The sequence below is a fragment of the Tachysurus vachellii genome, chromosome 10 (assembly GCF_030014155.1).
Source record: "Tachysurus vachellii isolate PV-2020 chromosome 10, HZAU_Pvac_v1, whole genome shotgun sequence".
NCBI lineage: Eukaryota > Metazoa > Chordata > Actinopteri > Siluriformes > Bagridae > Tachysurus > Tachysurus vachellii.
In genome coordinates, this window is record NC_083469.1 from 12,119,254 (window position 1) to 12,146,784 (window position 27,531).

Sequence of the window (27,531 nt, forward strand, 5' to 3'; positions counted from 1 at the left end):
TTGCCCAGTCCTCAGACCACGGAATGCACACATACATATATCCAAAAATAAACAGCTCTCCACTGACACAATATCTTGTTCCTCCTGTGTGATTGCCATTACATTTCCAAAGGTACACAACAAATAACATTGCATGCATCTTTTTTTGGGAAGGCTTAATGATTAAGTAGAAGTATCTGTTGAATTCATTCTTTAAATAATGACTTATTGCCCTCAAAAGTGTATATGAAAAGTTAAAGTTTCACATGCATCACATAAAATGTTACATATCAGTCATTCTGAAAGCTTTTGTCCATTAAGGGTTTATTCCTGCTTCATGCTCTGTGATCCTGGCTTAGGTTCCAGATCCAGTGTGCACCTTCAATGTTTTAAAACAGCTCTGTTGGTTGTATTGTCTGCTATTTTCTACCATATGTAATTTTACTGAGTTGAGTGTTCCTTGATTGGCCCATAATTCCCCTTTAGCTGTTATATATTTTTATGTAACTTCTGCTTTAATCAGGACTAGTCTGTCATCACTTTCACAAACTAGCATCCCATTTTGCGAGTGCTTCAACTAGCTATATTGTAATCCTAAAATCCCAACACATTTGTTGTTTCTCCCTGTGCCATTACACTCTATACAGTGTGTTCCATTCAGCTATAGATATACTGAGTGGAACCACTCTATATAACAGAGTGAGTGAGTATATAACACTACATTTTAGTTTAGTCATTATTCTATCACAAGAAGGATAGTGTAGCTAATCTTCTCTCTATATTTGCACTTTGTTGTGATTCATCCTGTTGTCAGTGCTTTATTAAAGGAGGAATATACACATAACCATAACATGGAAAATGCTATCACTTTAGTCATTCACATGCAGTTTCAGTAATACAGAATACTCCAAAAATTACAGAGCATTTAAAATTTTGAAAATTGAATGTTCAATATACATTTTAAGAATATTACATTTTAAGATTGTGCAAATTTATGATATTGACCATTTAATATCTTTGTACAACAGATCAGCTCTTACTTGAGTCTAATCCCTACCACTGATGCACATGTTCAGAAGACACTGATGTATTTGATCTAACAGGTATCATCAAGATTTACACAAACTTGCAGAGACTATAGCAGCTCAAACACATACTGTTACTAAAGTAAATGTGGGGCATATCAGATACTAATTAATGAATCTAACCTGCATTAAATGTTGGACACCATTGTATATGCTATATGTAAATACATAGATTTCTGTTATAGAATTATTGTATTTTGAGAAGAAAATACAATAATTCTATAACAGTTCCAGAGATGGCAGATTGAACCATGTGTTTAATTTGCACCTTTGAAAAATACACACAATTAAAAACACAGCCTGTACATGAATTAAATTAAGTAATGGAAAGTCTTTAGAATGCTTTAAAATTGTTTTAGTGGAATTGTTGTTTGTGTGATTTTCCCTCCTTTCTGCAGACATAAATGATTTGGACAGCACAGAAAGGCATGCATGATGGAGTTTATCTGACTGTCCAATGGTGTCATCATCAGAATGAACTGAGGATGCCTCAGCTGTGTTTACTCAGAGCTCCTGTCAGAGAAAGGACGTGCAACAACCCGAAGCAAAAACCAAAGCAAAATCATGGTTAAGTACATGTAAAATATATAAACATGTGATGAATACTAAAAAACCCCACAAATTTTCTACAATATACAGTGCCCTAGAATTCAGCAACTCAATACAAACCCCTATTAGAAATGGATGAATTGTCTTCATGAGTGACTGCTTTTCGTTCTCTCGCATGGTATATCGCTGTATTCACAAATCTGCGGCAGACGCACAGAGGTGCAGAATGTTCTCACTTTTATACTCAATTGATTGAACATGCTCCAATGGATCAAAGCATCTAAAGACATTATATTGCCTTTTCTCATATCTAGCTGAAAATGAGCACAGAGATATTCAGAGATGTATTGGCTACATTTACATCGTAATCACGAGACAAGGCACTGGTGTGACAAACAGGTACAACATACCTATATACAAAAAGTGATATCTTGACATGGTTTTGTTTCTAAAATTATAATATTACAGCAAACAATCGAGGAAATGCTTCAGGCAGCTCCTTTTGAGATTCTTTGAATTAAGTAGCGTCTTGAATTACAGGTGGACTTATTTCACTGTCTGATACTGTAGAGTACAACTACAGGCCATTCACCTTAACGCTTTTTTGCATGCTTTCAGAAGCTCTTTTATTTACACATCAACCAGTGAATTAAGAGCTAAGATATTTTATAAGCAAGATAAGCAATAGAAAAAATCTGTTCCATATTTTAGTAATGTGCACAACAAAGTAAATAAAAAAAATATAAAAAATGAACAATTAAAACCACATATCACTGAAATCTTTGTACTTCCAACAATTTATTCACTTGTAATTTTATAAAGTTAGCAGAAATATTTACATGACATCATAGTTCAGTATACACAGAAAATACTAAACTATATAGCTATGTGTAAATAAGAAAAAGTTTAAATTCAGTACAGAATCAATACAATCAGAATCAATCAGAGGTAATTGCACTGTAAACTGTAGCTTATTATCCAAATACTACTTAACATACCAGATCAATGTGTAACTGACTTTCACAAAAAGAACTGTCATTGTATTTGTCATTGCTCTTTAGCTTTTTACTAAAGAGCAATGACAAATAAATAACAAGATTCCTTTAGTGCTTGTATTCACTGTTCCACATACGATAAAATGGTAAAAAAGCAAACAATAAAACACTGCAGTGTACATATTATAGTGTTGTTTAAATGAAAAATGGAGATTTCTGTGAAACCTTTCTGTATAGTTTAGTTTATAAAGAGTAATTGCTTGAGAAAGCTTCTAAATGAGAAGGTATGATAATGAATAAAGCAATACTGAGACCCATAAATCATCTCAGTCTATTCATGTAGTAAATAGAGCAGATCTGTTGCTTCTTGAGGTAAGCACTCGTACAATGTTTTAAAAGAGTAGAAAATCCTCAGTGACACATTTTAGGCACTTAAAGCAACATAGTTTATATACATCCCAACTTTTATATTAGAAAACTTCTAGAATTCAGTACTAAATAAGAGACGTTTGTTGTGTTGTATTGTAGGGCAGAAAACTCATGTTCTTCATGTCTGCATGGGTTTCCTCTGGTTTCTTCCCCAAACAATGCCAGTAGGTGAATAAAATATAGTATGTTACAGCATCTAATCCTGCATATACCTATAATATAGTTTTCCAAAAGTATTTTTCAGCCTCATAATGCAATTGAGGCCATGGTTTAATTTTTCACGTCCTACACATTTTTGAGGTTATCAGTCATCTGAACATCTGTCTAGAAGTAATCACACCCTCCGGTGTCACCAAAATCAGGATGGGTTCCCCTTTGACTCTGGTTCCTCTCAAGGTTTCTTCCTTTACCATTCAATGGAGTTTTTCCTTGCTACTGCTGCCTGAGTCACCTCAGATTTGCTCATTGGAGATTAATACGAACACATTTACTGTAAATATAGCTAATATTAATCTTAAATTTTGTATTCTTTTAATCTTTATATTATACTTTATATTAACCTTTGTTCTATGTTTATGTTCTGTAAAGCTGCTATGAGACAATGTCAATTGTAAAAAGAGCTATACAAATACATTTGAATTGAATTGAATATAACACAATCATGATCATAAGTGACACTAATTTGAACACAAGGTCAGCATTAAGGTCAGCTGTACGTAAAACGAACCATGAGACAATTATTCTTCAAAATAATATAAAAAAATAAAAACAGCTCAGGAGTGATCTATTTAACCTCCGCATGCAGTGCAGTATGTGATGAGATCTCTGTATAAGAAAATTAGAGTAATGCGCATGTAATCTGTCATATATCTTAAAGTTAAAAGGTCTTTGAACAAATTACTCAAAAAAAAAAAAATAATAATAATAAATAAATTTCAACCATTTATTCTACTTCTTTATGCACTTATTCTTGTTCAGGTTCATGGTTAATAAAGAGTCTATCCCAGGAACACTGAGCTGGAGGCAATTATACACCCTGGATAATCAGACCATTTGACCTAAAAGTTCTAGTACAATTTATAGCTGCACTAGAGAAGTGTGCCACAGGTGCACCGCTTGAAACTCTTCTTGAAATAATGATTATAACAAGCACTCTCATTCCTTCAAAAGCACCCTAATGCCCATCAGAACACTTTATGACATTTGCATTTCACAATCATCCTGTGATCTTTTCTCATTCCTTTCATCACGAATGAGGTTTCATTTTTAAGCACATTATTTTTTATTCTACTTACAGAATGAGCTGAGTCAAATTTATCTCACAAAAAAAAAGAAAAGTTTCAACGCTTAAATGTGCCATAGTTGAAGTGATAATTGCATATTAGCCTGCCGCCTACCCCCAAAGGGAATGGGCAGAATATATATCTTCATGTTTGCATGAGTTAAAATGTCAAACTTTAATCACCGGGCAAAAGAAATAATGATGAAGTGCTTTGAACCTAATTGAAGTTTCTCTTCCTGCTAGTCGTGCGCACATACTGTCATTTTAGAGCACCTAGTTCTTCAGTTCTGTCTCTCCCACCATCTTGCCCAGACAAATGAATTCACTTTTTTCCAGCACATACTTCTGACGGACAAAGTGAGAGTAAGAGACAAGGAGAGGAAGAGAGGGATAGGGGGTGACAGCAGGTCACCACCATTCACCCGGCTGATTGTCTACCTAATCCCAGTTCAAACAGCTGAAGAACGAATGCTTCAGAGATCAGCTCTCTCTCTCTCTCCTTCTCTCTTCTCAGTGATACTTCACATAGACTTCCTGTTTCTCATCTTTTTTGTTATTCACATTATTGACATTACTGGCTTATGAAATATTTATAGCACTCAGAGAGTGTGCCACAGTGATATACTTGACCTTAAGCACTATGGAGCAGGTGTATTTTATTCCAAATAATACAAGCAAAAATTTATGATTAATGGTTAAATTTGTTGTAATATTTGGTCAATTTCATCCCACCTTGTTGCAGTTATCAATAAAAAACCTAGTTTTTGTGTCAGCATCAGGATATAGTTTAAGCTCTACTCGCTTTTCAATATAGAAATCTCAGACTCTTGCGTATCTTTTGGGGGTGTGGCTTTAGAGGACTGTATACAGCAATCATTTACCTAATTCATGAAAATAAAACCTTCATTTGTTTGCTGTTGTGAGAAAAAATGTTTAAACGGTTATTTTAAAAAAGTAATATAATTGTCTTTACTTCAATTCAAGCCTAAGCATAAAAGCACACCACTGTGTGCCATTTCCAACAATCACCTAATGCCAAATAGAGCATTCACACATAAAGGATAGAGACCTACTACAGTGTAATAGCATAGCAGAGCATTCCTGAAAATAATAAGCTGATTATAGCAAAGGTAAGGTCAGTTAAAAGACACTCAATTACTTTAAACATACTTTTACCAGCATGTATTTATTCATTTTTTATCTTCTGTAAACTCTTTGTCCAGTGACCCAGTGGATCTGCTTCCTCTCATTAACACTGAGCATGAGACTGTATTACAACATGGATGGGACAACATCATTACAGTACAGTATGTATGCCAGTCCACACGCTTAAAAAAATTACAGGGACATGAGTCAAACACATGAAACTTATATAGATTGGACCTTTGAGCTGTGAAGCATCGATGCTGTTGACTAGACCGCAGTGCCGTCCTGCTGGGAACCCTTAAAGCTATTGAAGAAAGGAAAGGAAAAAAAAGCTTTTTTTCCCTCTTCCTTTCAATAGCATTACAGGTGGATGAACAGCTCATCAGTTCTTTCTGTTTGCACTAAAGAAATGTTTGAATTCTCAAATGTGTAAACATGTTCCACATTTATATCTTGTTTAGGCTACTTCCTTTTATTTACATGGTGATGTATATATATATGCTATCCATCGAGTAATATCAGCATTGTACAAGACAAGGTTATGCACCTGACAAATGTAACTTGGCGTTAAATAGGATGCTCGGATGCTGGCCAGACTGTGAGATTTCCTTTTGTTTCATGTCCATGCAAAACACAACACTACCAAATGCACTGGGCCAAGCCTGTGGGTTACTTATTCAGCATGATGAAACATGCGGACACATTGAATGGTCTGCAAAATCACTAGACCTCAATCTCATATGAAACTTGTGGGATTATTTGGAACATACTGTACAGAGAAACACTGAAAGAGACTTACAGTACCCAGACTTCAGATAGATTACACAGCGGTTAGTTAAAGAGAGGAATACAACTGACATGACACTGGGGAAATCTTACCTGAGAGGATTAATACTAGCAATAGAAGGTGTATTAAAAAAGAAAGGACACATGCAAATATTGTTATGTCTGGGGAGGTTATCTATTGTCTTGCATTGCTGCTCATTTGCATAAACAGAGTGGATTAATCTGATATAATCAGACTTTAAGTCAGTAAAGACAGATGTACAGATAGACCTGCAATATTTTGTTGATTTCTGTAAACTTTAATGCATAGTTACTTGATTTTTAATTAACCTAAAATAGTTAAGGAAGAAAGCAAGTAAGGAAGTGGCATGAACCAACGTTCTAGTTCTGTGTTATTATTGGGCCATCAAAAGCTTCAGTATACTGTACATTTTATGATGATGGGTTTTGAGCTAGGTTTTGGATCATTATTATGTTGTAGAAGCCAATCTCTTTTCAGAGTTAGTTTCTTGAATAACTTCATCATATTTGCTTTTAGAATTTGCTTCCAACACAACTCCAGTGCCAGTTAAACCGTTCTGCACCGTATTCTCTGTAAATGGAATTTTGTCACATCTCTTTTAACTAGCATGTGCATTGTACAGTAGGTCTAATGAAAAGTAATGGCATTTGAGTCCAGGGACATTTATAAAGGGATAAACAGCTCTGGGCACCACTGTCTATTAGATCAAGATTCATTTGAATTTTATGCAAAGAAAATAAATAAATAAAATAAAAAAACAACAACAGAAAACACCTCACTTTGCTATGCTGCAAACAGAAGACAAAGTTGTTTGCGTCTGCAATAATTAATTGCAATGTTACATGATCCACAGATGCAGAATGTTTCAGCTTCATCATATAAACCACAAGGGAGGTTCAACCGATCACAGCCTGTCTACAAAACACACATGGGATCAAGCAAGACAAACATTCTGTGCTGCTTGAAGCCCACTACAAACATTGATTTCTGTGAGAGACTTGGATGATTTGCTTAGGGGGAGTGGCACACATTAAAAGACAAAGCACTTGATAGACATAAAGGGATTTTGCACAGTCCAATGTCAAATCTGTGCCTGTTTTTTTTCTGAAAAGTTCAGGCATTTTGCAGAGAAGATGCACATGCCAGCATGGTTGGTAACTGAACGTTCCCTGCTCAATATTGAAGAAACCAGTCCTGGCAAGAAGCCCGGTGATTCCTAAAAGCCTAGCTACATGTACAGCCTAACAATTATGTTGAGTATGTTTAGTTCTGCATTATACTGTAGATATCCTGTACAGTACAATTACATCCTTGCTCTTTTCACTTTTCTCTGTACAGGTGGAACATGTACTCCAAATATAAGGGAGCATATGAAGAAAAGGTCTGAAGAGAAAAGTGCCCATTTGAGATCAGGACTTTAGATTTAATAATTTAATCAAATTAAAGATACCCAGAATTCACAGAATGCTGTTTAAAGCAAAACACACAATGTTATTACTTCCTCTAATAGGCACAAACAGTACATTTTACACAAATGTCTACATGTTATACAGTAATGGATTGGTGTTTTTTTCTATTCTTTTGTTTTTCATAAGACCTTTCATTAACACTATGTGGTTCTGATAAATCATCAATCATCCATTCCATTTTTATTTTGGAATTTATTGTTTCGTTGCCTTTTTTATCTTAACATTACACCTCTCATTTTTTTCAGCAAAAAAAGCACAATTTATGTTTAACTTGAAGCACTGTATACCCAAGACTAGAAGAAAATGTTGTTGAGTGAGTATCAAAGACAGGTAAGCTAGAATGACAGGTCAAAATGTTCCCCAAGATACCTGCATTTCAACCATTACAATGTCAATCAATCAATCAATCAAGTAAAAAGGCAAAATGAACAGCAGCACACAGTGACCCAAGCTCCACTGGCTTTGCAAAGACAGTTACAGGACAAAATATTTCATTCATAAACCCAACCAATTCTATCAGTCCCTTAGAGTATATGCAAATCTCTGGACAGTTTCCTCATGCATTAGTGACAATGTACAGTCTGAATGACACATGCTTTGCAAAGTTATCTGCTGCATTTTATATGCTGCTGAAATATAGAACACTGTGAGAGAGGACATCTGAGGAGGGAAAATGGAAGGAGAACGAACATGAACATGTGAGAGAGAATGCGGTGAGAGGGAATACAACTGTGAGAGGGAAGACTGCAAGAGGGAATGGAGTAAAGCAGAATACGATGATGGAGAATACAGAGTGTGAGAGAGAACATGGTGAATGGTCCTAGTTGGAATTGATTTAGAAAACCAGTTATTGTTAATTGTATGTGTGCAGATGCCTAGTCTAGACAAATCTATTCATCCATATGTGAGTCAGATGTAAAAAAATAAAATAAATAAAATATATCGTTACGAGATGAAAACAGCAAATCAGTCACATTTGACCGGAACACAACAGGAGATCAAGGGGCATATATACGCCTCCACACATGAGCAGAAAAAATTCATAGAGGATAAAAGCATAATGAATGATGAAACTCAGGGCAACAAGCTTATTAGAATAAAGCTAATGGCTGGAGGACTGCAGGCTGATTAGTGCTGCTTTATATAGAGTCAATCAATCAATCAAGCAATCAATAAATAAAAAAGTATAATAAAATAAGAAAACAATTTGTCACAGCTACACCTGATATTCCATCTTTGAAGCCTCCTTACAATATTACTGCTTGTAATTTCCTCTGATGTGATATGGTTTAAAACAAACGTTACGTATTCACTTACGTAAACTTTGGTCTAACGTGAAAAGAAGCATCGAAACTGACATCTTTCTCATGGGATTCTTTCCAATCAAGCCAACAGCACATATTCATGTTTTCAACCAATTACAGTGCACATTCCAGATGTTTATACAGTTTCTATTCAAAAATATTATAAAACAAACATGCCCAAGGTTAAATTACTATGAAACATCTAAAAGTTACTTGTGTTTATTGTAATGTGTCTGCGGGCTTGGGAAAAGCCTTCATCAAGTGAAATTATTACATATTCTATGTGCAGTTCTGAAAAGTACATGTTTTGACAGTTGAACTATTTCACTTTTTCAAGCATTTATTCAGCAGTCTTCACATAAAAGTGAAAAAGCATTTAAATATTCTATTTCAGATCCACTAACAGGCAACACACTGTCTAAAAGTGTTGCTTGCATTTAGTCAAGCTTGCTTAGCAAGTTAGGCTCAAAGCGTAGGCAACGTTATAGAGTAAATTCAAAATGTCTGCGATTAAGGTGAAATATATTTTTTGTAGATGTCAAATATTGGCTTTTTCTGCTTTTACAGAAAACGAGTTTTAATCATTTTTGACATTTTTCCATTATTCGGGAACAGAAATTGTCACAGATTGTTCACATATAAAAGCATATTTCAATTCAAGGATGTAGTTGTCATTTACAACATACAAATATTCCAGCCATACAAATGACAAAAGTTAAAAATTTATTCATCCCTAGAATAGATAAATACTTGCCTGGAAACAGCAGAAGCTTGTCTATGAGGCACCATATACAGCAGCAGTTCAACAAATATACTTCATAAAGTCCTCAATCACAAATCAATACATTTTAGTCAAATGTTTAATTTATTGGTACAATGATTATTTATTTATTTATTTATTTATTTGCTTTTTTAGAAAAGTATAAACCAATGCTCTATTGATTTCTTCTTTTGGTGTGTTGCACAATCACTTGGCAGCATGCTCACTGCCCACCTTTGCCTCATAGAGTTATTATTTTAAAAAGCAAAAATAATATACAGTAAAAAAGATCCACTGGTCAGGAATCACATTTCCTGTATTAAGGGAACGAAACAAAAGATAAGAGTTAATGAGAGGGTTGCCAGTTTAGACTACTTTTTAAAATATTCTGTGGCCACATTCACAACTGGCATTGACCTGCATCCTGGCAGATCTGATCATAAGTGGAAAGCTTCAAAAGTTTAAACGTACATTGTGATCTGACCATATAACATTTGTAGAGTGAATACAAAAGCATCTTGATACGTCCTGGACAGCACCAAAGGAAGACACAAAACAAGTATTCATTGGATACTGTTTAAAAATTGTTCTTAATAAGAGAGTTCTCCAATATTAGGCTAACTGATTATGGTGATGCTAAGACAGCAGAAATTTTGCAGCTAAAATCAGCTGGTTTTTGGAGCTCATCTCTGGTTCATTTTTTAATCACAAATCACTTTTGCATTTGAAATATTTAAAATAGCCTGTACAGGGACATGAGATAGAGCATTACTGCCAGAAAGAGTAGCACAAGTATGACATAATTAATCATTTATAAAATCTGATCACAAGTGTTCTTCCCCATGGCATGTGGTAGCCTAGTGGTTAATGTGTTGGACTACTGATCAGAAGGTTGTGAGCTTGAACCCCAGGTCCACCAAGCAGCCACTGCTGAGCCCCCGAGCAAGGCCCTTAACTCTCAATCGCTCAAATGTAATGTAAGTGCTCACAGGAGGGATTCAAACTGCATTTTATCTGTCAACTAGAGACTGCTAGGCTCATTGAAGATGTTAAATCCAGATATTTACATGTATTGGCAAAAAGAGTTGAACAGGTATAGCAAATAAAGTTACAGTTTTTAAAATGTATTTATAAAAGGTCACTGTGTAAATGCAGACATGCATTTTTATTTTATGATACATTGCAAATACATTGAGAAAGGGGGGTTATGCAGTGGATAATAACCGTACATCAGAAATGTGTGTGCACCAGTGACCTTGTTTCCCCATACAAAGGCTGAGAAAAATAATAAGAAAAATATGTCTCCCTTTTCCATTGCTCACATTTTTTTGGCTAGTTTCTGTTCTTTTCAGTGTTGGAAACACTTATCCTGTATAAATTCGTTTAAACATAGGTATGTCTAAATCATTCAAAACAAGTGCATTTTGGATGACTGTCAACACTTAACTGCCTATTACTGGGTTACTCTAAAAATACAGTAGCTTGAAGTCTGTAGCAAATATCAAGTGTGATCATCTCCTGAATTCTCTTTGAGGCTATGTTGTTATAAATGTCATTCTGTCCCACGGAAATCTATGATTACGAGCCGCTCTAGCCTGGAAGAAACCTTACTGACTGAGACACACTCCAATGTCGGCCTTTCAGCAAGTGACGCTTGTCAGCAACTTCATTTTAAAATGGCCAGAACAATCAGTTAACCATAAAATGGTACATCTTTGTAAGTGTACGTCCAAAATCTCAGTCTTTCTACAAATCATACAATTCCTTAAGACAGTTTCTCACAGGCTCATAAAGACTGCAAGTGGTCTCATAAATATTCATAATCGCCGCTGTGTCCCCTCCCCTTCACAAATTTTGAAACACTTATTTTCAGATGTGCATGCTGAATCACTGTATTTAAAGGATGAGACATTGACAATGACATGTCTAACAATGGAAACCCACCAGACGTAAGATCGGGGAAACTGGATTCGAAAAGGCTAAAAAAAATTAATAGAAAAGTCTGTATTCTTAAAAAAAAAATGAAGTGCATATATTAGTGTGAGAGTAAGATGAAAATGTGGCTTATTGTTAAATACAAGCAGAAGAAAGAATACAATTTTCAAAAGATAAATCTATACATTTCTAATTCGGAGTATGTTGGAGTAGATCACTGTACTGCTGGTCAATAAAGCAAGAGATCTTTATGTTGTACTCAGCAACTCTGCATTGAGTTAATATTCATATTCCAGAGATATTTTAATAGTACTATAAACAACATTAAAATGAGAGGGTTCAGTAAAATTAACCTCTACCCATGCCCCAATAATTTACACTGAGAGCATTACAGATCACCTATAAATACAAAAGAACAAGGGGTGAGTAGTAGTATAGTGGTACACAACATGTACACATACATTATATATATATATATATATATATATATATATATATATATATATATATATATATATATATATATATATATATATATATATATATTCACCATTTAGGCAATATAAATGTATAAAATATATTAGTATAAAAATACAGTTATGAAAAGATATATACACAAAATGTTTTATGTGAAAAAAGACCAACTTTAAAAACTATAATACATATACATGTGAAACCAGAATGCATTTTTTTTTTACACTTCTGCAGCTGCTTGTGTGTGTATTTGTTCAGAGCTGCTGTTATCTCATGTGGTTAGAGAGTTTAGGGCACCACTGGGACTTCGACCTTTTTCACCTCTGTGTTCTTCATGTGCATGTGCTGTGTCATTTTGGCCTAAACAGGAACATCATATGCAGCATTAGCACAAACAATAGATGTGCACACAACCCCATACATCTTTACTTTCCTGCAAGTTTCATTAATTGTTCTTTGATCATTTAGAAGACCAAAAAAAAAATCTACCCAAGCCTGGCCTGGTGATTTCTATGACAGATTCCTAAGTGGAGTTCCATAAGATTTAATTCTCCACAGGTTTTTCCATCAGGTGCTGCTAAGCCTGGTGCTGGAATAATTAAAAATGTTGTGAGAAACACTTTATGCCAAGTTGCTCCAAGCCAAAATGAATTTCTTTCAAAGAAAGAGTATTAAAAGATGCAAATGAACCTCACGAGTTAGTCTTGGCAGTAGCTTTAGGATCAGCATGAGCAATTTATACTGTATGATCTCTATCTGTATCCACAAAAATCATAACTCTCTGCTCCTTACTGAGCCCATTTACGGCATGCATGCTGCACAATATATTCACTGACAGCTTTTACTGATTGATTATATGATTTCTGACACCTTCAATAATCAGGACATTTATAGGAGAACAGTTTTCTCCCTCTGATCAGCTTGATTGGTTCAGCAGTCTGCAGGAGTGTGAGAGGTTCACTAAAAACTTCACAGGCATGATGTATAGCAGTTTTATAGAGAGAAATAAAAGGATCATGAGCAAGGAGAGGTATTGTAAAATTGATTTGTGAATGCGAGCTCCTACCCTGGCACGGAGATGTTGAAAGGTGTGACTTCAGGAGCTAGAATGGAAAAAGAACACAAAGTAGTAAAAGCACTGAAAGAATTAGTGAATAAATAATTGTGTGCATTAGAATGGTCAGATCATACTGAAAGATTAAAATAGAAACTGCAATACCTCAGCATTATATTTATCCAGCTGCTCGAGTTGTTCACGCTGGACCGTCTGGAGCTGATCAAGCTCTTTGGACTGGTTCAAGGCAAGCTGTCGATACATGTAAGAAATTATTTAACACGACCAAAACAAAGAATTAAGTTTATCCAATTGTTTCATAAGACTTTTATATACCTTTTTTCTTTCTATAAGAAACTTTCTTGTGTTGTTGCTGTTCAGTTCTCGAACTCTCCTGCAGACACAAAATGGCCCAAAAAAAAAAAAATGAGAAAGTTCAAATCACAGATTTATATTAATGAGCTCCTTTGAATACTTTACTGTTTCTATAGCAACAGCTCATTCACAGGGATTGGATGGCAGACGATCAAAACAATCTGAGGTTAATAATGCTGTTGTTCTTCGGCTGCTCCCTCGTCAGGGTTGCCATTGAGGATCATCTGATATTTCTATATTTAATTTAGCACAGGTTTTACACCTGATCCCCTTCCTGATGCAACCTTCCAGCACTGACATCAGCTGGGGTTTATTCCCTCCCTAGGAATTAAACCCGGCCTGTAGTGGTGAGAGAGCTGGATCCTACAGCTGGACCACCGTGGAGCAATCTAAGGCTAATAATTAAAATTTATAAGTTTACCTTATAAAGTTTTCTGTTCTTGGATATTTGTTTACCATTTATAGAAGGAGTCTCCAGTGTCAGCATTTTTAATAATACATTTACTGGCATAGGAGAAAATTAAAGAGATCAGGGAATGGCTGAGATTTGTAATTAATAAATGATAAAAATTAACCGATATGGAATGCAGTTGATCCACAAAATTAAATGGCATATTATTATAAAATATAATAGGTATTATAATGATCAACTCTGTTACTGATTATGTCCCTACCATTTCTGACAGATGTATTATGAACAAATTTAAAAAGCAGACATGATGCATGCTAACCATTTATGGACACTAAATTGGCACAAATAAACTTTTTGTGGCTATCCATGACTGCTTGGGACATTCTCATTAACAGACCCATTACCGCTCTCTCTCAGCCTTGTTTTTGATGCTTTTGTCTTGACTGATGGCTTTACTGTTCTCCATTGATGACTTTGCTTGGTTAGCTCTCATCTCCTTACTCTGTCTGGAAGAAAACACAAACAAGCAACAAATGGAGTCATTTGTTAGATCAGGAGTAAAATCGGAAGAGAATATTATACCAACTTGCCGTAGGACATCCAAATTCCATTAACATTCTTTGCCACGTTTTATGGATAATGTTTTCTACCCTATCCCATAATAAACGCATCTGCACTGAAGGAAGAAGTGATGTATGGATCATAAAAGCATAATATATAAAATTGGCAAGACAACTTAAGAAGATTTATACAACATGATAAAACAGAGTTGTCGTCTATTTCAGTGTTGAGTATTTTGGTATTTTAATGAACTACAACCCTGGAGTGAGAATCCTGAGCAAAATCCCGAGGTTCCAAGTCAACTTACAGAAGTCAATCTCATTTTGTGAAAAAAACACCCACAGAAAGCCTGAGCAGAGAAGAGACCCCAAAGTAAAGGGGCTGACCTGAGGCTATTATTTGAAACTGTAGGGAGGCATGAGGCCTTCGCCAAGTTTGTGAATAAGTGAAGTAACCCAGGGATACATTGTACATGTGCAATACTGCAGTATCTTAGCAACACTTAGAATTGACTGAAAAATGTTACATAAACATCACAGCATGTTTATTCAGCTTGCACGGGACGCTTCAATAACACTACAGTCCGTGCATTTCTTTCCGTACGGCACATTTGAATGGGAAACATTAGCAGTTATAGTGGTGGTATTTAATACACTTCTAAAAAGTTAAAGTTACCAGAAATCCCCTTTCGAGTGGTACTTCATTTGAAGAACACACTATCCAGGTAAACCTATTCACATTAATGTCTCACCGCTCATGGAGGTATGTGAGCTGCTGTGTCTGCTGTTCCTGTGTTATTAGCATCAACTTTCTGAGCAGTTCACACTGCTGTAGCACATGCTGGTCACTGAGGTCCTGGACCTCAGCACTGTGAGTCTTCGTCATCTCAGCCAGTTCGTCTGCTTGAGCAGCGACCGTATTCTTCACCTGTCGCAACAGGACAGAAGAGTAGTTCACTGAGCACACAAGTGCTGTGTAAAGTGAAGATCAATCTGCTTTAGAGAGAAAGGAGCAAACAGAATTCAGCACCTTTATTTTGTAGTCTGCGGTAATGCTCTTTATTCTCCTCTCCATTTCCCCGCAGGTTTCCAAGTTATATTCACTGAGGAGGGATGAAGAATGAAAAAGAAAAAACAATATTAAAAATACATTCTGAACTGCCCCATTATATATAAATGTATTGAATATCTAGGATTGTGGGTCCTATGCTGGATGACACTTCTTTATCGATCTACCTGACTTTCTTGCTACACCTTTCTAAATGCTTTTCCAGCACCCGCTTTTCTTTTTCATGTTGTGTCGCCATCTTGTCCACCTGTGAACAATGTGATCTCTGCAATGTAGCGTATGTCTGCAACAGGAAGAAATATCGTGTCAAACATTAAGGACATTTTGTACTTTGCCTCATGTTCCTGAAACCGCATCTCATGAGCATCTATTACAAAAGCAAGCACAGTGTGTTCATAATGCACCCATAATCCAATTACCACAAATGGGGGAAAAAGGTCTTTAGTCACCTCTGTATGCTTTTTTGTCAATGCATTAACTTCCTTCAGCTGCTTTTTTACTAGCTTTATATACGCCTGGAATTTAAGAGGAATAAAAAAAAATTATGCAGTGCATTATATGAAATAAAATAAAATTAAGAAACAAACATTCACTAATGTTATAGAAAAATACATTTCTTTGTACCTTCATCTGTTTCAGGTCATCAATGGTAACTTGAGACATGTTTACAGGTGTGGGAGACACTGTTAACACACAAGTAAAAAAAGTGTATAAAAAAAACTACATCCAAGGTGTCCGCAGATAACGTTAGTATACATTTATTAATTATTCAAAGCCTCTTGAAACGTAGCCCTGTATTCACATGCCATTAAAATATGTTATTTATGGAGAATAAGATAAGAGATTTCAGTGAACATAAGTATCATTAGAGAACAGCTTTTAACTTTTTCCTCTGCCTGAATTGTCCTATAGATTTGTGTCTCTGGATATGCAAGCTGAAATGCTGGCTTCAGTTTAACACGTATCCCTGACCTTGAGTTAGTGACCTGGATTATTCAGTAGATGTGTGCTGTCAAGTCAAACTTCTCCAAAACATTAGATTCCTTAAATCTGCCATTCATTCTTAACTTTAAAAGCACCTGTTAATACTAAGGTCATGAATTGGGTTAAGAAAAACAGAAATGAAAAAGAAAGTAAAAGGGAACAAAAGCAATAATACCACAAAAATAATAATCAAAAAAAAATAATAATGAAGAAGAGAAAGAGGTCGAAAGAAAGAAAGCGTGTTTTAGAAGAGAATAAGAGGATGGAGGCAGAACAAGAAAGAGAAAAATAGTTTTCAAAACAAATTTGATTGAACAAGAAAGAAAAGACGAAATTCCTAAAAGCTTAAAATTTATGACAAATAAATGTACACACCCATCACTTTAATAAGAAAACCTGTACACCTGATTTACACAATTATCCAGACATATAGCAACAGCATAACACACAAAAGGCACACACAACTGGATAGTTAAGGCAATAAAGACCAGGCAATGTTTTCCAATTTCCAGCTGTCTAGCCGAGGCGTTCTTGTCAATTTATTTCTATAGCACAACTACACACAAAACCAGTTGACCAGTGTGCTTTACATAAATGCAACAAAATAAATAAATAAATAAAATATCAATAATAGATTAAAAAAAACAAAACAAAACATAGAAAACACAAACACACAATACAGTATAATATATTTCATCCTGGACCATATACAATATATGGACCATATACAGTACCATATGCAATATATTTCATCCTTCTTGCCTGTCAGGAGTGGACCTCATTTCGCCTTCAGCTCAATATTCAATGTGTTGTGCATTATGAGATGCTTTTCTGCTCAGCACAGTTGTAAAGAACGGCTATTTGCATGACCATATGATTACTGTCAGCTAGATCCAGTCTAGTCAATTTCCTCTGCCTTCTCTCAATTACAAGGCCTTTTCACATGCAGAACGGTGGCCCAGTAATTAATTTTTATTTATTTATTTTTTTTAAGAACACCATTCTTGTAGTCTCTAAAGACTGATATGTATGAATGCCCCAGCAGATTAGCAGTTCAAACATAGCACCAACAACCAGGCAACAATATAAATAACTGCGATCACATTTTTTCTCCATTCTGATGTTTTATGTAAGCATTAAATATAAAAGCATGCAAGTACAGGTCAAGAGTATTGTGTTGCACTACACTGCTGCCAGATGATTGGCTGATTACATAATTAAATGCACGAATGACTAAACGTACAGGCATTCTATACAAGAAAATACAGTATGATCAGAAATAAAAATGTATTTTTTATTAAGACCAATTAAGACACTGTGCACGATACAGTGAAACACAAAGAAGTGCCTGCTGATGTAATTCTGAAAGTATAGTCACAGTAGTTGAAATGTATAAATTTGTACCTTTTCTTGAGGAAATGTTCAGATTTGGTCCTGATGATGCATCACAACTCTTCTGAGGTGACACAGCCTTTAGATGATTTGTCTTTCCTCTTTTAGTTCTCTTCGGGCTGTCATTTGGCACCTCTGCTATCTCCCACTGCACACAACCACAGAAAATCAGTCTCATGCATGATTACACTTGCAGAAATGACAGTTTTTAATCTCCATCACTTCATCACAAAGTGACTCATTTTGACTAAACTGACTAAAAAATTAGTAATTTCTCACCGAACTCAATGACAAAAGCTTTTTTACATACTTCCAAATGCTGCATATGAAATATAACAGTGACTATAAAATGATAATGACATACAAAGTTTTAATTGTAGACCTTTGTTTTATTAACTGTTTTACTCTTTTAGAGGATCATACATGTACTAAAGGAACAGACATAACAATGTAACTGCATAATAACTGCTAATGATTTAGCAATGTCTTTCAGCCTCACAATAAACTGCTTTAGCAGCATCTACATGACTTCATGTGGTCGCAAAAGCAAATAAAAAATAGCAAAATAAAAATATTACTTATATATTAAAAATCCTTAACCAAGTCATGGTCATGATTAACACAATGCTAGGAGCAAATCCTGGATAGGACACACTATACATGACAAACTCATTCATACCTAAAGGCAATTTAGCAAAGACAATCCACACACTGGCATGTTATTAGGAGGTGTAAAGAAACCGGATAACCCTGAGAAAACCCCTGTGTAATTACCCACAGTGAATTACACAGGAGTAACATGTCTACAGAATTAAATGGCATAAAAACTTCACATGAAATACATCAAGAGTTCACATGAACTGAATATATTACTCCACTCAGAAAAGAGAGTAGTTAATACTGTATAGATTTTCTAAATTAAATTGAACATCTATAAACTGGACCATCTAAATAAATGGCAAGAAAGGATGAGAGTTTAGAGAATGTGTAAATATTAAGACCAATAAACTGTTGCCATAGTGTTTAGAGTCAGTTAACAGACTGGTCACATGACAGGTTTTTGACTGTATTATGCATAATAGATTTTCTAAATAATACTACCAACAAATGCTCTAATTTGTACTTGTATCAGCAATATAAATACAATTATATTTCAGCTACTTATTGTTTCATTTAAAATAGAATGTGCTAGAGTAATGAGGGAAAATAACATACAAATATATTATAATAGAATAATTTTATAACTGTGCAATTATTTAGAGACTGTTTAATCAATGTTCTCTTCTATGTTGAAAATTATTGTAGAATATATTAATAAAGTAGAGAAAATGATCACTGTATCACTGGGTGCTGTATTTATGGAGATGCTCACCGTTTCAATGCCCATGGCTCTCATTTGGTCTGTTCTCTTTTCACAAATGGATAAAAACCTTTTCGGATCAGAAAGAGCATCCACAATGGCTACAAAGATATGATTAAAAGAGAAGATTAAAAATCTTGAAGATTAAAAAGTTATGGATGTGTGATATGATATTTTAACAAGAACATATTAATAAAGCTAATTAATAACTATTGGTTTATGCGACTATTGTTAGTTAAACTTCAGCAGCAAGAAGTGTTCCTGGTGAATTTGTTTACTGAATGCATTTTCAACCAACTTCTTAAAAAGATAAGAATGGTCGCTCTAAGAGAACTTGTGAAGCTGAAATTACCTCCAAATCCATCAGGTACATATGTTTTGAGGATGATGTTGCAGAAGATGGTGGGTAAGGTAAGGGGATTGTTGCACTCGTTTCGTAGGGAGATGTGTCTGTAGCCAGCCTGCAGACCGTCTAGGGGGAGAATCCTCTGACCAATCAGCTTATTGTTGTCATCATACACCGCTATTCTGAGCACTGCAAGGTCCGGAAGGATTACCTTTGGGTTGGTGGAAAGTATATTATTCACTGTGTGTGTGTGTGGGTGCATGAGGAATTTCAGTGATAAGCAGAAATTCAACGTTCAGTGGAGCAAAGATATGAGGACAGTGAGGCAGAGTGGCATGCTAACACACACAGCTGCTTTTCTGCCTGTAGTCCTATAAAGCATTCTGAAGATTAAGTTTAATGATACCATAAAGATTTAAAAATGAAACAGTACCAGTCTGAGACTACAGTATGTAAATAAGACATGGTTGTGACAACACAGCATTACTATGCAATAACACCACAACAAATATTACCTTTCTAAAAACAAATGGTTCCTCGTTGTATACAGGGTTTAATCCATTGTTCATCACCATCCTAGTTCGAAACTCCTTGCGAATGGTATCTGTGGGCAGGCCATACATATCCACCTCCACATAGGTGCCAATCTTCTTGTCAGACAAAAACTGGCCTGAAATTACCTACATCAATGCATAAATGTTAAACAGGAATGAATTATTTTCAGAAATATGAAGACTGAGCTGGTTAATGCTTCTAACTAGGAGCTAAAAAATCATCACTTATAAATGAAGCTAAAAGAACATGACATTTGGACGCTGAACCAGAGGATAGCAGGTACTTTCATGCATTTCCTCAAAAATCTGACTCTTTCATGTTTCCTCTAAATTCTGACTCTTTCATGTCTTTTCTCCAAACTCTGTCATCATGAACCTACGCAATTCAGCCCGAATATTTTCAGGACGTACCCTTGTCTTGCCTAATCAAAACCTTTTTGAACTTGTATTAATTTGCCTGCCGTGAAATAAGCAAAGATTTTAAGCCATAATATTTTTAAAAAGTTGAACCTGGACACTGCAAGTGGCTGCAATCACTCCATCCACAGGGGTCTCAGAGAAAGGGTCAAATGTGCGGTCTGGCCGACGCATGAAGTCTGGCTTCAGCAAATAACTGCAAAGGAAAAACATCGAACAAGCTGACAAAAGGTAGTTTATTTCCATTATATTCCAATTGTGCCATTACCTCTAGTCCCCTTATAAAGCAATGATCCGTTTAATTATTCCACCATTGTCTCATATACAGTACTGTATATAGCACTGACGGATGTGTAACTCTTACAGATTTTAAACTACTTTGCCTTGACCTATGTGTTAATATTATGTTTAGGATTTCTCACTACCAGGACATCGTTACTTAAATAATGCTATATTTTAGTTCATTATTATCGAATACCTAAACTTGGTGACATGCTTTTAAGGCACTTTTACCATCCAGTGTATACTCTGTATTAGAAACATATACATCACCTTTACCCAATAAGGATCATGCAAAGCACAGTACAATCTTCTAGCTTGATGTACTATGTATACTTTGTCAAAAACTGCAACAGTTTTAACCTCACTGCTAAATATGAAAATATTTCACAAACAATTCTTAAGAGACATTTCTGATAGACAATATGGCCAAAAGTGTGTATACACCTCACCCTCATCCCCACATGTGGTTCTTCTCCAAACTGTTGGAAGAACACAAATATATTGAATGTCTTTTTACGTCTAGCATTAAATTCTCTGCTTTACTAGAACCACAGGCTCAAACCTGCTCCCTCATGATAATGCCCCTGTGCACAAATCATGTTTCATAAAGACTTTGCCAAGTTTGGTGTGTAAGATTTTGACTGTTCTGCAAAAAGACCTTAACTCAACCTCACTGAACTCCTTGGGGAAGAACTGGATCAATAACCTCCTCCTTCTCATCCAGGACCAGTGCCTAACCTCACCAGTGTTTTATGTTTGATGGAATAAATCCATACAATTCCAAATCTTGTGAAAAGTCATCCCAGGTATTATAACAGCCAAAAGAATATTACATCTAGGAGATGTTCAGCAAGCACAGATGGGTGTAAATTATCAGGTGTCCACATACCTTTGGCTATATATATATATATATATATATATATATATATATATATATATATATATATATATACATTTTTTTTTTTTTTTTTTTTGATGCCTGCATTATAAAGTGAAGACAAAAGGATCCAACACATGCTGACCACATAATCAGACAGAAACCATTTAAAAAAAATTCAGGGCATAATTACTTTTTTAGTACACAGAGCTTAATGTAATTACAATGTAAATGGAAACATTTTTATATAAAGATAGCAAAATAGTGGTTAATTTGGTTCATTCCCAAATAATTCTTTTTAAATGCAGCAATGAAGTGTGTATTTGATGTTAACAGTAATCCGAAGTTCACATACCCACATGACCCATTGTACTCAAACTTTCCTTGGTTCAGCTGCATTGCCAAATCTAAAAAAGTCAGAGGATGATTAGACGAAGACGAATCCTTTTTCACATAATGATGTACATTGCAGTACGTGAAATTTTTTTCTTTGCATAATCCCTTGTTAGGAAGTTGAACCATATACACATATAACTGATTAAACTCTTTAAAGTCGGTACAATGTTTTCAGAACAGTGATAGGACATGATGTACAGTATGGACCAGGCTTCCTTTAGCTCAACACTTTAACATTTTGTTTTAACAGAAACTTTGTGACATTTCCATTGATTTCCCCAAACCGATTACGTTGTGACTCTCAAACAGTCTGGCATATTAGGTCTCAGAAGACTGCAGTAGTACAAACAGGTTTCTGATTGCTGAGCACATTCATCTGGACTTCTGCTACTTCTGAAGAAACTTAGAAATGTGAAAGCTCCAGATGTCTTGGAATGACATAAAGGTTTCTAGAGTGAGTGCATGTGAATATTCAACAGGATGGCTTCTCCACAAACCACAGTGTCACTGATTAGTAATGTGCGGCAGTGCACTTACACAATAACATTTATATGAAAATAACCTTCTTTAATTTATGCTTGATTTTGCTGATTACTGGTATATCAATATATATGGTATTTGTAAAAATGTACCATAGGGATACTTGAGTGGAAATGAACCTGACTGTTCTCCCTAGCCACAGTTTCTACATACATAACACTGCTGCACAACTGCAGTATGCCTAAAGCACAGCTCCAGAAAATAATGGAGGTGGATTCACATCTCTGACTGTATGTGTATGCAGGGGTTGTTACAGCAAGTGACAGTGGTGTCGTTTGCATTACCTGGGGTCTGGAAGTTCAGTGCTACCATCTGGCAGCCGGCATTCCAGAATATCTGAGGCATATAATTACTAGAGTCCACTCTGCCTCCTTTGGGGTAGATCCGACTCATCTGGCGCTTGTTGTAACTGTTCATCTCAGTTAGGGCAAAACACAAAGTTTTTTCAAAAATTTAAGAGGAATTTGTTAGGAATTGAATTGTTTTTAGATTAAATACTTTGGAGAAAATTAGCAAAATTAGCACAATTGGCAAATTTCCTAAAGCCTTTTGTTTTTATAGATCACAAAGATCCTGACTTTAAATCCATACTTTTATAGAAGAAAGAAGGATTCTGAACTCCTTTAGTGATGCTCCTCCAATTGATGCAGTCTTTCTTTTGTATGCTTTTTTGCACGTTTCAAAAGATGATGGGCATTTATTCTGTTATAACATTTCTCTATTCCAATGGCCAAATAAAAATCTTCAATCATTTTAAAAGATATAGACAGACAAACAACCCATGAAATAAATGAGTTGTCTCATTTATATAACAAGTGAGCACTTACTCTTCACTGAACACTCTTGCCTCTTGGCATTATGATAATATATTCCAAGGCATAAGCAAAATTCGTAAACAGTCAGATGCATAGATTTAAATCAAACTGAAACCAAAGGGAACATTTTCTTCACAGTAGCATAAACCCTATGCAGACAGTTATATGTATCAATATCAGGAAATCATTTACTGTATATTTTGACTAGTTTTTATTTAAATTACCTATTCATCTATGGACAGGAGACTCCCATGAGTTTCATCATCTCCAAAAGGAACTAAAGTTTCAGACAAAACCAATACGTCACTCATACAGAACAATCTTTGGTGAAATTGGAAACAGATCAATGAACATGCCTGTGTGATAGAAATGACATGGAGACACTTAGTGTAGACTCTCACAAGCAGATGGGCTAAAATCTAAGCAGTCAAGCTTCTGCAACGGGTTTCCATAAAGAACACCCACTACATTATAGGCAGGAACAAGCAGAGGAGTTGCTAAGACCTTGCAGATATATGCCAACTAAATTACCTCCACGGTTCAGCGTATGAAAAGCAAATCTTAGAAATGATGGCCTCAAAATGGCATGCCAAAAACAACCAATCAAAAGCAGACAGGTGACCACAATGCCAATGAATCTTAGAGATTCAATTTGTAAGTCAGTCAGTCAACCTGCTTGACTCATATAGATTTGCACAGAACTTCACAAGTGTAATACTTAAGATTACTTTTTGCAGGAGTCTAGAGAAATCTAGATCAGTCCAGCACTGCTAGTATGTCTTTCCTAATTAACTTACGAGTATTCAGTGTGAATACAAAGGGTAAAGAGGGGGGTTCCAACACAAAGTATATCAGCAATTGCTGGTCTCATAAATCTGGGCCAACATGGAGTAAAGACAATGAATTTCAAGTCAATTTGACAGAAAATGCATTTAAAGTGTATACTAGCATCAACAGTATTAACCCATTGATTTTAAATACAAAATCGGTTAAAATACATACAGTACAAATAAGGTTTCTCTAACAGAACTATCATGTTTATCAAGTTAAAGCACTTTATATTGATATATTAAAAAAAACAGTAAGCTGTTTGAAGAAAATTGTGCTAGTGAGAGTAACCTTTTTTCCTTTATCCATGTCCATTTACAATGCCATTACTTATGGCATACAACAGATTCCACTTATTATTTGGTGAATGTCTGTTCTATTTAATTACCAGTTCTTCAAATAATCAGTTACTGTAAAGCTCATCATGCTGCTGATCATTGTATGTACCGGTCTACAGACAATGTACTTGAGCCAAAATGGTCAAGACTGTTTGATTTGTAAATATATTTTGTAGTTATGTATGTGGACATAACATCTCACATCTAGCACCATAATGGCTGATGTGATACATGGAAAAATTCCCAGCAAAGCACCTTATTTAGCATGATCATCATTATAATAAAACAAAACATGGGCTAAACACAGTTTTTTTGTTTCATTTACACAGTTTTCTACAAATCCTATGAATGTTGTTTTGAAATACAAGTATCTCCCCCCTCAAGTCTCTCACTATCTCACTCTGTAGTTCTCACCCAGAGGCTGGATTAAGAGATGCAGACGCTGCTGGATGGCACCTATCTTATCATTGGAACAGTGCTCAGAATATCAATACATTGTCTTGTCAAATTTCAGATGTTTTTGAAACAAAGTATTATTTTATTATTATTTGTAAATTAATACTTTTTTCTTTTTTCCACTGACTTATTTTAAGACTGACCAACATATTCAGTACATTACTTTGAGATGTACTGTGCCAATAAGTTAGCTGCAGTGTTTATATACAGATTCATACTATATTTCATTTCATCAGCACTATAATGTAGATTTTGTTAACAGTAAAACAATGTTAATTTTAAAGCAATTAAATGCCAGATGTTTACTGTTTTTGTTGCAGGAAAAAGTTGTCTATGTGATTATTTAAGAAGGTTCGGGAAACATTCCCAAACTATTTCTTACTAACCAGAATAGTGAAGTGAGAATACATTATAAGCACTCATGCAGCTGACCAATAGTTATCCACTCTGGTGTAGGGGAGTCTCTATTTTGGCTTAAGAGCTTTAATTAAAAAGGTTTTCATTATGCACTTGAAACCACAATTTCCACAAATTATTACTCAAAGACCATCATTAGAGGACAAGCTGTTGGGGGAAAAAAAGGGTAAGGATACTTGACAAATTCAATGGCGTTGGTCCGCAAGTATCCCAATCCTACTGACTCGCTGAATGAAGACATGTTGTGGTGGATGTTTTTCTCTGGAAAAAAAAATGCACAACTATAGTTTTAGATTGTACTGTTAATACTGATACTAATACTGATTTTGTTCTTAACATTATCCTATTTTATTATTCAGTCTTGGGCAACACATGCTACAGTTGACAGAAACCAAACACTCTAAAGCATGATAGAAGATAGAAGCTAGAAGCATATTATTGAAAGAGCACTGCTCAGGGGTGACAAGCAAACTGGGCCAAATACAGTGCACTTCTAAAGAAAACCAGTTCCAATCTGCAAGATATCTAAAACCGAGTCAAATGTTCATCTTCTAACAGGACAATAACATTAAGCTTACTGTCAAAACTAGACTCAAATGGTTTCCACCCAAGACCCTGAATGTGTTCAACAAATAGCTTACATTATTCTAAAGAACAGGCAAAAATATAAGGACCAGATGTGCAAAGCTAAAAGGTAATAACATTAGATATCGTCGCTGTCGGGCGGAAACCTCGTATGTCCAAATTTGGTCAATTTCATATTTTTTCACATATCGATGCTATTGGTCAGTCCCCACGTGGGTCTGTTATTTTCACAAGTTATTAACCAATCTAAAGTCTTGAAAATAGCTTGAGCGCAAATCTCATAACTCCATTGGACACTTCAACTGTCCACCTCTTCCTCACTCCGCGGGAGAGATTTGCGGCATATTTCTCCTTAATAAGAGTCGCAACGAATCAACACGTCTTCTGAGGTAAATGTCTTCAAAACACTGGGCTCAAAGAAAAAAAAATCTTGACCCCCGCTAGTTCTGTTGCTCGTCTGAGGACAGGAATTTAGCGCAAGACAATCCACTGCAACGCGGACTAAACCCTGTGAACTGCAGATAAGATACGGCGTTTTTTTTTATTTCCTGAAAAATAACGGTTTTGGAGATATGAGGATTCCGTCCGACAGCGACGATATATTGTCTAAAGCATACTTGGACCATTTCAATTTCAGGTTGTAACAGCACAAAATATGAATTCTCATGCTATGTTCTATATACAGTACATATAGTAAGAGATGAGAGAGAGATAATAACAGAGATATAATAATGCAAACTTGCCTTCAGCTTCCTCAAAACCTTGGAATTTCACAGCCTGAGCATAGTTTACAATACTAGAAAGGTACGGGTGGATATTAGTAGTTGCTGCAACATATGTGTAAGACTGGATCAAAGCTTGCTCATCAGCCACATTTGTTTCACCAGCCTGCACAAGAGACTAGAGTTCAGATTTAACAGTAAAAGGCATAAATGAATTTAACAGCAAAAAAATCAAACAAGAGCCAGTTGATCTTTGACACAACAAAGAAAAAGCAACAAGAGACCCAAATAAAGTACATTTGGACTTCAGTGTATATCAAACTCTATTAGTGTCAATATTTCAATACAACGGATTAAAAGCAAAATCAGAAGAGACAAACAAGATCTTATTTAAGTTTTAGCAGTTTGTTGGCACTGACTTGGAACATCTTGAACAACTGACAGTTGCAAATTTTATTATAAACAATCATTTTGGCCATTGTTCGTAAAAAATTGAAGCTGACTTGCACAGGACAATCTTCTCAGAAGCAAATTGGG

The 27,531-nt window shown here is 35.3% G+C and overlaps 1 protein-coding gene across 5 annotated transcripts in view; it reads right to left on the bottom strand.

The window, feature by feature from the left end:
- Positions 1 to 12,337: 12,337 nt before the first annotated feature.
- The window catches only part of LOC132852545 (1-phosphatidylinositol 4,5-bisphosphate phosphodiesterase beta-4), a 32,983-nt gene continuing 17,789 nt past the window's right edge, over positions 12,338 to 27,531 (bottom strand). For 2 of the 5 annotated variants that reach the window (XM_060879790.1, XM_060879789.1), the window contains 19 exons: positions 27,016 to 27,160; positions 25,864 to 25,948; positions 23,118 to 23,242; positions 22,253 to 22,304; positions 20,832 to 20,934; positions 20,283 to 20,447; positions 19,774 to 19,978; positions 19,434 to 19,522; positions 18,074 to 18,209; positions 16,310 to 16,368; positions 16,135 to 16,200; positions 15,853 to 15,968; positions 15,647 to 15,719; positions 15,369 to 15,544; positions 14,461 to 14,562; positions 13,606 to 13,663; positions 13,435 to 13,521; positions 13,282 to 13,318; positions 12,338 to 12,575 (listed from right to left, as the gene is read on the bottom strand). In XM_060879790.1, coding sequence (XP_060735773.1) covers positions 12,487 to 12,575; positions 13,282 to 13,318; positions 13,435 to 13,521; positions 13,606 to 13,663; positions 14,461 to 14,562; positions 15,369 to 15,544; positions 15,647 to 15,719; positions 15,853 to 15,968; positions 16,135 to 16,200; positions 16,310 to 16,368; positions 18,074 to 18,209; positions 19,434 to 19,522; positions 19,774 to 19,978; positions 20,283 to 20,447; positions 20,832 to 20,934; positions 22,253 to 22,304; positions 23,118 to 23,242; positions 25,864 to 25,948; positions 27,016 to 27,160 — 1,968 coding nt within the window. In that variant the 3' untranslated portion in view covers positions 12,338 to 12,486. Of the gene's footprint in view, positions 12,576 to 13,281; positions 13,319 to 13,434; positions 13,522 to 13,605; positions 13,664 to 14,460; positions 14,563 to 15,368; positions 15,545 to 15,646; positions 15,720 to 15,852; positions 15,969 to 16,134; positions 16,201 to 16,309; positions 16,369 to 18,073; positions 18,210 to 19,433; positions 19,523 to 19,773; positions 19,979 to 20,282; positions 20,448 to 20,831; positions 20,935 to 22,252; positions 22,305 to 23,117; positions 23,243 to 25,863; positions 25,949 to 27,015; positions 27,161 to 27,531 lie in introns of those variants that run through there. The other 3 variants (XM_060879791.1, XM_060879788.1, XR_009649119.1) reach the window with 2 other exon arrangements.